The 13,595-nt window shown below is 30.9% G+C and overlaps 1 protein-coding gene across 1 annotated transcript; it reads left to right on the forward strand.

The window, feature by feature from the left end:
• Positions 1-7,144: 7,144 nt before the first annotated feature.
• LOC111794694 (21 kDa protein-like) lies at positions 7,145-8,224 on the forward strand. Its single transcript, XM_023676807.1, has one exon. The coding sequence runs from the start codon at positions 7,227-7,229 to the stop codon at positions 7,857-7,859; it is 633 nt and encodes a 210-aa protein (XP_023532575.1). The 5' UTR covers positions 7,145-7,226; the 3' UTR covers positions 7,860-8,224.
• Positions 8,225-13,595: the final 5,371 nt, after the last annotated feature.

Raw genomic sequence — 13,595 nt, forward strand, 5'->3', positions numbered from 1 at the left:
GCCTCATGCCAAAGACCGACAAGCCGAGCCACCGACTGGCGTCATTGCTCCCATCTGCCCATTCCGCGACCTGTGGTAGGTGACGATTGCCATTGTCGCCCAGCCCTAACAGTCCACCGCACAGTTGCCGCAAACACTCAAGAGTCATCCACCACCATCCTCCTTCGCCGACATTGCTGTACAGACCGCGCCACACATCGCTCTATCTGTCTTTAAAATGAAATACGTTTCAATTAATCCTAACATGTAATGTTACAACTTGATTCAACTCTCTTCCTTCAATAAATTGAACACCAACTCTAATTAGTTTCTATTTCTTAAAGTCAATTGTTCAATGTTTAGCAAATTAAGACTTTAGGGTTTATATATATATATATACACTTTTATATTGTTAGGTTATAAATTCTACTAGTATTTTATTTCTCTATATTCTTTATTACTGTACATACTTTGAAGTAATCTATACAAACTTTTAACAAATATTTTTTCTTGTATTTTCGCTCTCTTGTTCTTTGTCTTCATCTAAATTGAGTGTGATTTGTTGTATGATCCTAAAAACTAATATCAAAGATATGCGAGATTCACCACGATCTATGAAGATAGAAAACTAAAAAGTTGGAATTGAGAAGTTTGATGAATCTAATTTCGGTTTCTAAAAGATGCAAATTGAAGACTATTTGTACTAGAAAAATCATCATGAACCCTTGTCTACTAAGGTGAAGTCGGATACCATGACCATTGAACAGTGGAACTCGAGGATAACATCTCAATGATTGATCCGTTGACGCTGTCCAGAAACGTGGCGTTCAACATTATCAAGGCGATAACATCGTATTTATTAAATGTAATGTGAAGATGCGCGAAAAATCGTTAGCTATGAATCAGGTGTATTTGATGCGTATATTGTTCAATGCACAAATGTTTGAAGATGGATCTAGCGCAAATCATATAAATGAATTCAGTATGATTGTAAGTCAACTGATTGCGGTGAAAACTAATTTCGAAAATGAAATTAAAGCATTGATTTTGATATTTTTACCCGAGTCTTGGGATACTTTTGTTTTTGAGATCAACCGTTTCCAGGATTTGAGAATTTGAGAAATTGAAGTTTGATGAAGTTCGAGATATTGTTCTCAGTGAAAGTAATTGCAAACGATAACTTTGGGATTCATATGGCAATACTCTCAATCTTGACAGAAGGAGAAGAAGTAACTCAAATGGTCCAAACAAACACGGTCAGTCAAAATCAAAAAACCGGAAAAATGTCCAAACAAACCAAATGTAACATATTGGAATTGTGGAGAAGTTGGACAATTTCGAACAGATTGTACAAAACCAAAAAAGTAGAATCACAAATCCAGAGATGATAACGATTCTATAAATTTCGTAGAAGATAGTAGGGATGCTCTAATTCTTAGTGTGGCTAGCCCAATTAAACCCTCAATTTGTGATTCAGGTGCATATTTTCATTTCTCTCCCAACAAGGTGTATAAACATGGTTGTTGTTGCTTAGAGTGTTTCTAGTTAAAGTCTATGGCACAATAGACTTAGACATATGAGTACTAAATGAATGAAAATATTGGTTGTGAAAGTAGTTTTAAAAGGCTTGAAATCTGTTGATATGAGTGTTTTTCTCGAGATATGTTATGGGCAAACATAAACGAGTTAGCTTCACAAAAGTTGTCAGAGAACCGAACAAAGAATGGTTTAAAATGATCTATACAGAAGTTTGGGGACTATCTACAGTTTCATCACTTGGTGGGTCCAAGTTCTACATCACATTCATTTATGATTTACAAGTGGAGGATTCAACCGAGTGGGAGCAAGCCATGAATGCTGAGGTGAGTTAGATGTCTAGGTTTTAGAATTGTGTTGCCCTTTTATTTACTAAGGCTGAGTATGTAGCAATAGCTAAACTGGACAAAAGATGATATGGATGACGGACTATTTAGAAGAACTAGGCAAGAAGTAACGTGAGAAGATTTTTTATATAGCTAGTTAGGGTGTCATACAATTAGTGAAGAACATAGTATATCATTAAAAAACAAAGCACATTAGAAGACAACATCATTCGGTCACAGATTAGCAGAAGAAAGTGACATGTATTTGGAGACGATAGATGTCGTAAAGAATCCAAAATGTTGACAAAATGTGTTGGGGTAGCGAAATTAAAATTCTTAATTCATTGTATCAATTAGATGGGTGAATTGTTAGGTTATTCATAACTTTGGTGGTAACTATACATAATACAACTATATATAAGTGAATTATTATAAATAATAAACAATTATTTATAATAAATATGTTAAGATAGTTGACCGTTCATTATAAGGCAAATATCTAGATATTTGCCATTTTATTAAAGGCAAATATATTGTATTCATTTATTATTCTTTCCTTTTTAGCTATTTCCATATTATTTGTAATTTACTATATTTCTGTATTCTGTAAATGATTATAAATAAGAGAACTCTCACCACCATTTAAGTGCGGTGGATTCAGCATGATTATAAATAAGAGAACTCTCACCACCATTTAAGTGCGGTGGATTCAGCAAACCTTGAACAATAGTTAGGTTAGCCATTTATCTGGCCCCTATTTTATTCAAATTAAAAAAATAAAAAAATAAAAAAGTGAGAGAAGAAATCAATTTTATTAGGCAAACTGTACGCAATTAAATAGATAATAATACGGGTCATTTCGTGCCGAAAGGCCTGAACATATATGGGCCAGGCCCAATAAAATGCATCCAGAATAGACTTAAATTTTAATTAAATGAGAAACACAATTCAATTCAATTAATTTGCAAGTAATTTTCTTTAATTATTTATAATTACCATTTTCATTATTTTAATTCTATTTTCGTATTTAAAAATTCTTAGTAATTCTTTTTTATTTTAGTTTCAACCAACAAGTATGATTAAGTCCTCCAAAATAGGTGATAATAATATTTATAGGCTTACTTTTCAAAAACCAAATCAGATGAGTGCAAGGAATTAGATAGAACGCTCCCTCATAAGTATAGGAATGTATTCAATAAAACCGCTACAATATAATTGTTGTCTAGTTAACCATTGGATGTAGAATCGAAAATATGCATGTACTCGAACAATTTCTTCTAGATATCAAACAAAGTAAAATTAAAAGCTACATATGGTGCCGATTTCTTCCAATAATTCTCATCAAACACCAACTCTCTTTTACCTCCCTTTTGATTGGATGAAGCATACAAACGAACCCGACTAACTTTTCATAATTAACAACTAATTACTTTTCGAATACAAGAATTTAAAATAAAATTTTAAAAAAAATGGTGAATTTGAAGAGCTAAATAAAGTTAAAAGAACCCAAATCTGCAATATTTTGACCCAGTTTGAGAGTATTGATTGCAAGAACATGGAGAGCATTAGTGATTAGTGATTGAATCAAATGGCATATGGTTTGTTGTTTGAAATTGTTTCTCCAAAGAAAAAGAAAGTCAAAATGTGGATTATTGCAATTTCTTTTTCCCTTATTCACGGAGTTGAGATGGGGTGCTGCCTCTTTATTCAGACCATCATGTGTTTACGTTACCATTTTTCCATGCATTCTCATTATTCTTATTATTATTATTATCATACCTCATTAACCTTCTTCTTTAATGTTTTCCTAAAAATAATTATAATTCCATGTCTTCTTTTCTTACCCAACAAATATTTATATCATAACAAAAACAAAACAAAAAAGTGAAAATCCCTTTAATTAAGGAGGGAAATTGTACTCGGTTTAAAACAAGATTTGTGATTATTGATAACGCTGACGAAACTATTGGAAACCTAATTAATATGTTTAAATTTTTTTGAGGTTTGAATTAACTTTGAAGGAAGGTAAGAAATATATATATTTTTTTTTTATTAAATTAAAAATGGTTCACGTATCATGGACCAAAAAAGCTGAGAAGAAAATTATAAATTCAATGTTCCTTAATTAACTTGAGGAAGAAGAGAGAAGCTGAAACAAATTGATTGGAAAAGCTTTTAGAAAGTAAAGTAAAGGATGGGATGTAACGTTACTTAATGTTTGTGTTTGGTTGTTATCCAATCTTTAATCTTAATTTGAGACAATTACGGCGCCATGTTTGTCCATGAACCATGGAATTATAATGCATCTCCATTGCTTTATCTACTCCATTTCTCTTCCTTTTTCTCATAAGATGGTCAATTTGAGCCTCCAAGCAATCTTTGGCTTTGTATCCAAGAAATAAAATGTTCCATTTTGTAGAGTTTAGTCTAGATTCATAGAGATTTAAAATATAAAAGTATATATTTGAAGTGGGATAATGTTCATATCATTAAAAAAGTTCCATCAAAAGTTACCATTTTTATTTTTTTTTAAATAACATATTTATATTACTATAATTAAAGAATCAGATATAATTTTTGTTTACTTCATTGTTCTTATCCTATATTTAAAAACAAAAAAAGTTGGATGCACTATTTTTTTTTTTATATATAAAAAGAAATTTACGTACATTACACTAATATTCCATTCATTTAGTTCTATATATTAAATTATTTTCCACGTATGTTACTCAAAAGATGTTATGGTATGAAAGCTCGTGGTGTAGCTTTAGTTTCATGTTTAACTCAGGTAGCTTTGGTTTCACATTTAGTTTCAAGGAAGCGACTCTACTGCATTGATCATTTGCGTCTCAACCCATCTCAACTCATCTCTCTTGCACGGTTTGTTTGCGATCATCGTTATCGTTACAACTTAATTCTATGATCCATTCATTGTTGATTTCCATCCTCATCTAAATGTAGCGCTCTACTTCGACAAAGTCAAATTCACTACTATCTACAATTGTTAACCACCGTTGTTGGCAATCACTATTGATAGATACCATTGCCAACTATTATCGATTGTCGTGTGACCACTGAATTTCTTTGTTGTTTGTCGTCACCTCCCCACCAAAGACTACTTCGCCAACCACCACAACTGATCAAAAGTGTTTTATACTATTAGTTATTAGTAGTTATCCTTATAGCAATTTTATATTTATAGAAGCATTTGGAATATAGAGTTAAAATCATTTTTTTGCAAAAATATAAGAAAATATATNTTTTTTTTTTTTTTTTTTTTTTTTTTTTTTTTTTTTGGTGAGGGAATGCATTAAATAGGTGGGACCCAACACGTGCGAAAAGGTAGCACGCTTCACAGCAGTGGACAATTAACGGAAATTAATAAACACAAGAGTGTCAACGAAGGACCACTTCTCCGCCGCTCGATTTGATTACTTTCATGAAAGACTCAACTTCAGTGGAGCGGCGGCGCATGATTAATAATAAATATTCAATCACAGCCGTCCATCATCTTACCGACGAACTCGCGTGGCCACGCTGGAGCCGCACATTTAAAAGACTGCGATAAATGATAATGGGGTGCCCCGGCCTCGCTCTTTAGTCCCCAACCTAACATTTATTTTAATTCTACCCCTCCAATTCTTTAATATTACCATACGACCACACACAGCCCATACCATTTTTAAAAATAAAAAATAGGAAAAAAAAAAAAAACTTCCTAAATAATCTTTATAGTTTGATAAAATTGGAATTTTATGAAATTATAACAACTTGTTCAAACAATTCAAAGCATAGTTACTAAATTCTATTTTTTTCTAATATTATATTTGTCTTATAATAGACGGTCAACTATCCTTAACAAATATAAATGATTTTTATCTTGTCTTAATACTCTTATAATTTGAAACTAAATTTAATGATATAAATGGATTTAAAAAAAAACATAAATAAATTATCTTGTTTTGAAACTTAGAATGATTTTGTCGTTATGCATGTGAGAGCAGACATGGCAACGAAGAAGAGGGCTTCTTCTTCTGTCTTCCCTCTCCATATTATTTTATATTTATATTTACATTAAATATCCCTCTCATTAATACAATATATATATATATATAAATTTATCACCTCAATTATATTTCTTTCCATTCATATTTGTCCTCTAATATCTATATTATTAAAACTTTTAATTTATTCACGTAAATAGATTAAAATATCTCTATTTTTTCAAAAAATTACAAAATTTCCACTTTTATTTGTGATGTGCTATCTTCAGAAAAGAAAAAAAAAATCTCATTTATTGATTCTTTTTTTTCCAAAAAGCATACTTTTTATTTTAATTTCAACCATACCCAATTTAAGATAATAATTTATACAATTTNAAAAAAAAAAAAAAAAAAAAAAAAAAAAAAAAAAAAAAAAAAAAAAAAAAAACAAGACCCGAACCAAAAGACATAAATGAAGGTTTCTAGGAACACAAGAGACAAAGCTAAAAAAAAGGACATTATTTTTTGTGTCATTCATACTTTTCGTACAATAAAAAATAAAAAAGAATGGTGATAATCTCCGATGACTCACTAAATATATTCCTTCCTCCATTAACAGAAATTAGTTTATTTTATTTTAGTTTCTAAATTTTTAAAAATATTAAACTTTAAAAAAAAAATTCAATAATATTCTCAGCTTAGAATTGTACTCAACCCAACCGACGGAAATGCTGAGAATTATTGGGAGTGAGCCTTACCTTCGTTAATTTAGTATTTATGGGTTTACAAGTGAGGAATATTGTCTCCATTGCATGAGGCCTCTTGGAGAAGCCCAAAGCAAACCCATGAGAATTTATGCTCAAAGTGATAATATCATGCCATTGTGGGGAATTTCAAGTCTAGATTTGGGCAACTAAAAAAAAAAAGAGAGTTGTTGACTATAATAGGGGCAAATATATTGATTTTAGGTTAGTAACTTTTTTTCCTTTTTACTTTATAAAGTATATTAATGGCTAATCACATGCACACCATTAATTATTTAAGCATAATGACAAATACTACCTATAAATGATATATATATTTTTTTATAACATAGTCTCATGTTTGCATTTAACTAAGATGTCAGATGCATAATAAATTCATTTACAAGAAACCAAAAAAACTTAGATTCATATCATAATAAATAATTCAAATGTGGCTTTCTATATAATTCTGGACGGATGAAGGGATCAATGGCAGTTTCGTAATAACATCCAAATATGATGGATAAATTGGTAATTTCCGTTGTACTTGGATGCCTACTTAAGGCCCTCCCGTGAACCGAGTTCTGGCACGAAAATCGCTAATTCTGATTCTGTTGTGAGCGATTTGATCAAATATTTTTTAATTCTAAACAAACGCAATGAAACCTCAATCGTCTCTTATCCTCTCTCTCCTATTCGCAGCCACTCTCTGTCTCCTACGCCAGGTTCCGGCCGTCGCTGCTGCTGATGCTGGGACCTCCGTCAACGCCACTGCCAATAGTACCGAGTTTATCCGTAGTAGCTGTGTCATTACTCTCTATCCCGACGTCTGCTACGCTTCTCTCTCTCGCTACGCTAACGACATTCAGCAGGATCCAGCCTCGCTCACTCGCATCGCCATTACCATCAGCCTTGCCAACTCCCGTAGAATGGCTTCTTATGTATCCAACCTGTCTCACGTCGGCGACTACGGCGCCGACCACAGAGCCGCCTCCGCGCTTCACGATTGCTTCACGAACTTCGACGACGCCGTCGACGAGATTCGCGGCTCGCTCAACCAGATGCGCCAGATCAACGACGTCGATGTGCCGTCGTTCAGGTTTCAAATGAGCAACGTGCAGACGTGGATGAGCGCTGCGCTTACGGATCAGGAAACATGTACGGACGGATTCGAAGATGTGGCCGATGGACCGATGAAAGCGGACGTATGCGCAAAGGCGGAGAAGGTGAAGAAGCACACCAGCAATGCCCTAGCGCTAGTGAATAGCTTCGTCCAGAAAAGGATTCCGTGATATTCAATCGGTAGGTTCCTGAATTGTTCCGAGTATAGTTGGATTGGATGAGAATCTGAAATCTCTGAAAATTATATCAATAGTTTGGTTCTGTATTTAAGTAATAGTGTGTGAAAGAAAGAGATGTAAATTTTTTAGTGCAGAGAGAAACTGAAATTTTCTTTTGCTTTTTGGTTTTTGTTTTGATTTTGCTCTTTCTTTTTCTGCAAGTTTTAGTGGTGGTTGTGTGCCTGTTGTACTGCTCTCCTCTGCTCTGCTTTGCTGGTTCCTTCTTTCATAGTTCCAGAATGAAAGAAAGAGAAGGAAGCAATTCGCATTTTGTATTATATGTTAATAGTTTAATGCTTCTTCTTCTTCCATCTTCATCTTCCTTTCGCTGTAGTGTTCTCTGTTCATAATTCTCTCAGTTTCCTTCTCATTCATTCAATATGGATCTTGTATTTAGTTCTAACTAATTCTGCACATAATTTCTTGCAACTAATTAATTCCAAATTCTTAGAAGGCTTTATTCGGGATAGCATACTTTTTGAGCTTTTTTTTATTATGCTTTTTCAGTTTGTGAGAGGAACATGACTCTCCATACTCCTACTTTGAATAAGCTCTTATGATTCTTAGACTTTTTTTTCTTTCTAATTCTTCATTTGATAATTCTATTGACATGACTAAATTTATGTGGTATTTTGAGTTTGAGCATAAATTCTCATGACTCTTGACTTTTTTTTTTCTTTCTTAGTCTTTCATTTGATGATTCTATTGACATGACTAAGTTTAGGTGGTATGATATAGTCCACTTTGAGCATAAGCTCTCATGCTCTCGACTTCTTTTTCGTTGGTTCTTTTTGTTCGACATTTGAGATGACTGTTTAGGGCATGACTCTTGACTTCTTTTTCTTTGGAATTCTTTGTTAGATATTTGAACATTCTATTGACATGACTAAGTTTAGGTTATTCATCCCGTTCTTAATTTCGCACCAAATAAATTAAATGATGTTATTCTCTTAAATTTAAAATGACAATGTTTAATTCTATATTATGTAAATGTCTTTTATGTCAACAATTCATAATATCTTTAAAATTTGTTAATCAATATATTACCTGTAAAATTAAAATTTAGGTTTAATCAACTTTCAATTTTGAATCTATTTTGAAAATTATTAAAGATAAAATTAAGACTTTCTTTTTAAATTAATTTTTAACAACTCAATAATTTGATTAAGGTCCTGTTTTAAGGGAATATTAAAATTGTGGGTCTATTGTGTTCGCCACAATTTACATTTAGCTATTTTTTTTTTTTTTTATTTCTTCATATTTATAAACGAAAAATTAAAGCTATTTTTTTAGGGTTTTACTAAAAATCTCTTCTTATCCCCTCTTCATAATTCTCCAAAATATTTGATTTTTCATTTTAACACCTGTATCCGCACTTTAATAATCAACAAATATCTAATTTTATAGAGTTCTTCATCCATTACATAAATGGTCACCATTTTTATAAATTAAAACAAATGTTGGAGGAAGCACGGAGAATTTGGAACCGAATTAGCATTTTTATCTTCTATTTATATATATATATATATATATATATATATATATATATATATATATTTTCATATTTGTGAGAATATAATAAGTTCTCAAACTATTTCTAAAAATTGAGGGGTAACATTTCTATCTTAATTAGTTATTCTTTTACACATTTTTAATTAGTTATTTTTTATACATTTTATGATCGGATATATGAGATCAAGCTAAATAAATATGAAGATTATTTTGGAAAATAAAACCTCAGTGATTTTTAGTTTGATTTATAATAAGAATCCTTTTAAAATAAATTAAATAATATTATTTTATTAAACGAAATAATTGTAGATGCTGTTTTGAAAATTGTAATTGTACTGTGTTTATATTTTGCTTATGAGGGTATTGTTTTATTTTCAAGTATAAGAATTTGAACAAAATTGTAACCAATCAAATTAAGAATTTGAACAAAATTGTAACCAATCAAATTAAGAATTTGAACAAAATTGTAACCAATCAAATTAAGAATTTGAACAAACGGCTCACAGCCTCCCTCCCGCGGTTTTTCGGCGGTTTCGGCTCGGCCTCTTAGTTTTCGACCTGATTTTCACCGTTTCGACCCTTTCAGACCGATTTTCGTCCCCAATTACGGTAATTGAGGTCATTTTAGAGACATATTTTACGTTTATTAATTAATTTTTAATTTAATTGTTAATACTAACGGAATGTGACGAACAGTGTGATAGAAAACAAATCTTGACAACGTTTGAAGCAGCTCTCAAGGAACGAGAACATAGGTTTAGCTAATTAGGGAGTACTTCGACTAAAATCAACCAAGTGAGTGGCTTTACTATAAGATAGACTAGGAATTATATGATTTACAGTTGTTTACGAGCATGATGATGTATGAGTATGATGTTTGAGCAGTGATGCATATTATATGTATGAGATTTGTATTTTGATGCATGATGTACATTTTATGTTGATGTACCTGATGGCTTAACGAATTATAAAAAATCTATTTTAAAAAAAAAAAAAAAAAAAAGTGTTTAGCTATTGGTAAAGTTGTAAACTTTAACCTTCTCAAATATTTAATACTCGTCGTATAAATTCATTATAACTTTATTCGCACCAAAATATATCATTATTTGAGAAAGATTTCCAATGAAAACCTTTTAGCATCAAATCCAATAATTATAATAACAAAGTCTATATATTTAAAAATCAAAGTTAAAAGAATAAACATAAAGCATGACACACACAACCCTAACCCTAACAATCTAATGACATTAAAATATAAGATTTTGTTTAATAATTATTTAAATTTGGTCGGATAATAACTTAATTTTTATTATTTAAAAATTATACTTGTGTGAGTGTATTTTTTTTTTATTTCTTGAAATTATTTTTATTAATCAAATATCATATAAATTTTATTTCTTTTTTCGTCTTTTTAATTTTGTTTTGATGATTTTTGTCACTACATTATGCCTTTTCCCATTCCTTTCAATTATAATGTCTCCTTTTATGATTGAAGAAATCACATCATTATTTATTAAGTTATTATCTTTATTTATATATAAATAAATATAATTGCTAAGGTCTTATCATGTTCTTAAAAAAGCACCCTTTATCTTTGAGCTTAAATGGGAAGTATATTTTTCTTTTTAAATCTTAAATCATTGGTTCTTTTTTCTTTTTTCTTTTTTCTTTTTTTTTTTTTTTTTTTTTCTTTTTTTTCTTTTTCTTTTTAAATTAATGTTTATATAATTTTTTCTGGTATTTTATTCCACCAAAGTTAAATTTTGTCATTTTCATCTAATAATCATGTGATATATTAACTACATCCGTATGATCAATCAGACACAACTTTTATGATACTTAAATGTAATTTTGATGGCTAATGTGTGTTGAGTGGAAATAATATATTCTCTAATATCTAGTGTGTTGAATTTATGTAAGTCGGGAGCACACGTGATCCAAGTGGAATAGGATAAAATGGTTCCTTATTCGAAAATTCTATTGTCAATGTTTTTGTTTTGTCTAATGCATGTGTAGGAAGACCCGCTGTTATTTAGAGGTTAGTTATCCAAAACATTATAGTTTAGTTGGTGAATCCTTAAATCATTTCGGTACAGCATCGTCAAGAGACATAGTTGAATCTTAGTGATAGTTGAATTTTATCCGAAAAATTGAACTTGGGTGGGATGAAAGATCTCCCATAAGAATATTACTTGCAGCATGTCAAACTTTACCATGTGAATCATGTTGAATGAATGCACGTTAGGCTTGATTCTTAATTCAAAATGGTTGATTATCTCACTCATCAAACTTAGATGCGGTGTTGCATCTCATCTCATCATCTTGGTTTCTAAAAATACGGCTTTTGTATCATTATGTCATCCCAAGTTTTAGGATGTCATCGGCTATCATAGTTTGCTCGAACATGTTTATTGAGAACTGAACCATGTGCTGATTATATCATTAGCGCATCTCAAACATCCATCTTTTCGGGTTCTATTGAGGCATGAACCATCCCGTGTCTATGATAAGTCATTTACGAATTTCGTACTTGATAACGAGTACATATACCAACTTCTAACACATGAGTGGGGGTGCAATGTTGGCGTACTCGTGTCATCCAACACTATTCTTAAAAAAACTATTTTAAAGGAAAACACCCAAAACACTCATCTTGCAATGCTCGCTCACACCGTGACACACATAAGTGTTACATGATATGTCATTTAGGCCACATGGCCCAGGAGTGGTGGAGAGTTGACGCATGCTTCTCCAATAGTATATTCTAAGACATATTTGGTATGACAATAGTAGACATTATTTTGACATACGGCCTTGTTGAGGGTTCGACGAGTGTTCGATCTACACAAAATTTGACAAGTATTCATATTTCATATAAACGGACTTAAATCTAGAACTGCATGCCTAAACGTCTACTAAAATCCCAACTTTCAAGGTTAAGGCTCAGCGGCCCTACCCGACCTTTATCAAGCCTATCTTTTACACTCTTGTCTACTTGTTGCCTCTATCTGCTTTATGCCTCGTCTAGGCTTCAATGCACACTTTATATAGTGTGTTAAATTATACACTGTCCTTTTCGGGTAGCATCATGATACTTGTCTTGTCTCAGCCCTCATGTAACTAGTTGGGCGTCACTTCCATGTCTACTTGTCTTGCCACACATGGGGTCGCAACTTACTACTTTCCTAATATGGCTGTGACATTATTCCTACTTAAACTAGTCATCAATCTTACTGACTTTCTCAAGAGCACAATCACACGTGACACCAAGCTAAATAAGTTATCTCAAGTTAACCTAGACTAGTCTCCACCTAGCTCAAAGTTGTATGTGACATTTCTGTAGTCATAACACCCAAATAATTTATAATTAATTAATTATTTGTCTTAGTTTCTCTAGTAACTATATGAATTTTTCTTATTATTATTATGATTCGTCTTAAATGATGTCACAAGTCATAGTCATTCAATTCATTGAGACCTCTTTTATTAAACTTTATCTTAGTTTCTAATTATTTTTTTTAAACTATTTTAATCCCTTGCAATTAAAGGTATTTAAGATTAATCATGATTGTTAACCCTTTAATAAAGAAGTACCATGATTAATTTTCTCATTATCCGACATCTATAATTTCAAATGTTCTGAATTTTCTTACCATTAATATTCTACTCAACTTTAAAACCTTTTTCTTTTCTCTCTTTTTCTTTTTTCTTACTATTTAATTCACTTAATTAATTTTCTTTTCGGTTCAAAATCACTTCAGTGCATATACTTTTATTTAGTATTAACGGGTATATAACAATTTAATCGATGTATTTTAAATTTTATAATAATTTAATCTATATTTTTAAAACCTCCATTAATTTGATGTTGACTTTTAAGATTTAACGGTTTAGACTTTATAGCTTATAAGTATATTGGTTCATAGTTCATTATCTACGTATTAAAAAATTTCATTCAATCTTAACAATAATTTTTACGATAAACTTTATAATTTAATAAAAACTAAAATATTATAAAATTGAAAATTTTTATTTCAAACTTTTTTTTTTTAAGAATTTAACAGGAAAAATTATAAGTGAAAACTAGAATAATCCTAATGAAGTGATAATTAATTTTTTAAAAATGGAAATTTCAAATCTTTATATTTAAAAATAATTCTTTTGATTGGCGTGAGA

The sequence above is a fragment of the Cucurbita pepo genome, chromosome LG01 (assembly GCF_002806865.2).
Source record: "Cucurbita pepo subsp. pepo cultivar mu-cu-16 chromosome LG01, ASM280686v2, whole genome shotgun sequence".
Taxonomy (NCBI): domain Eukaryota; kingdom Viridiplantae; phylum Streptophyta; class Magnoliopsida; order Cucurbitales; family Cucurbitaceae; genus Cucurbita; species Cucurbita pepo.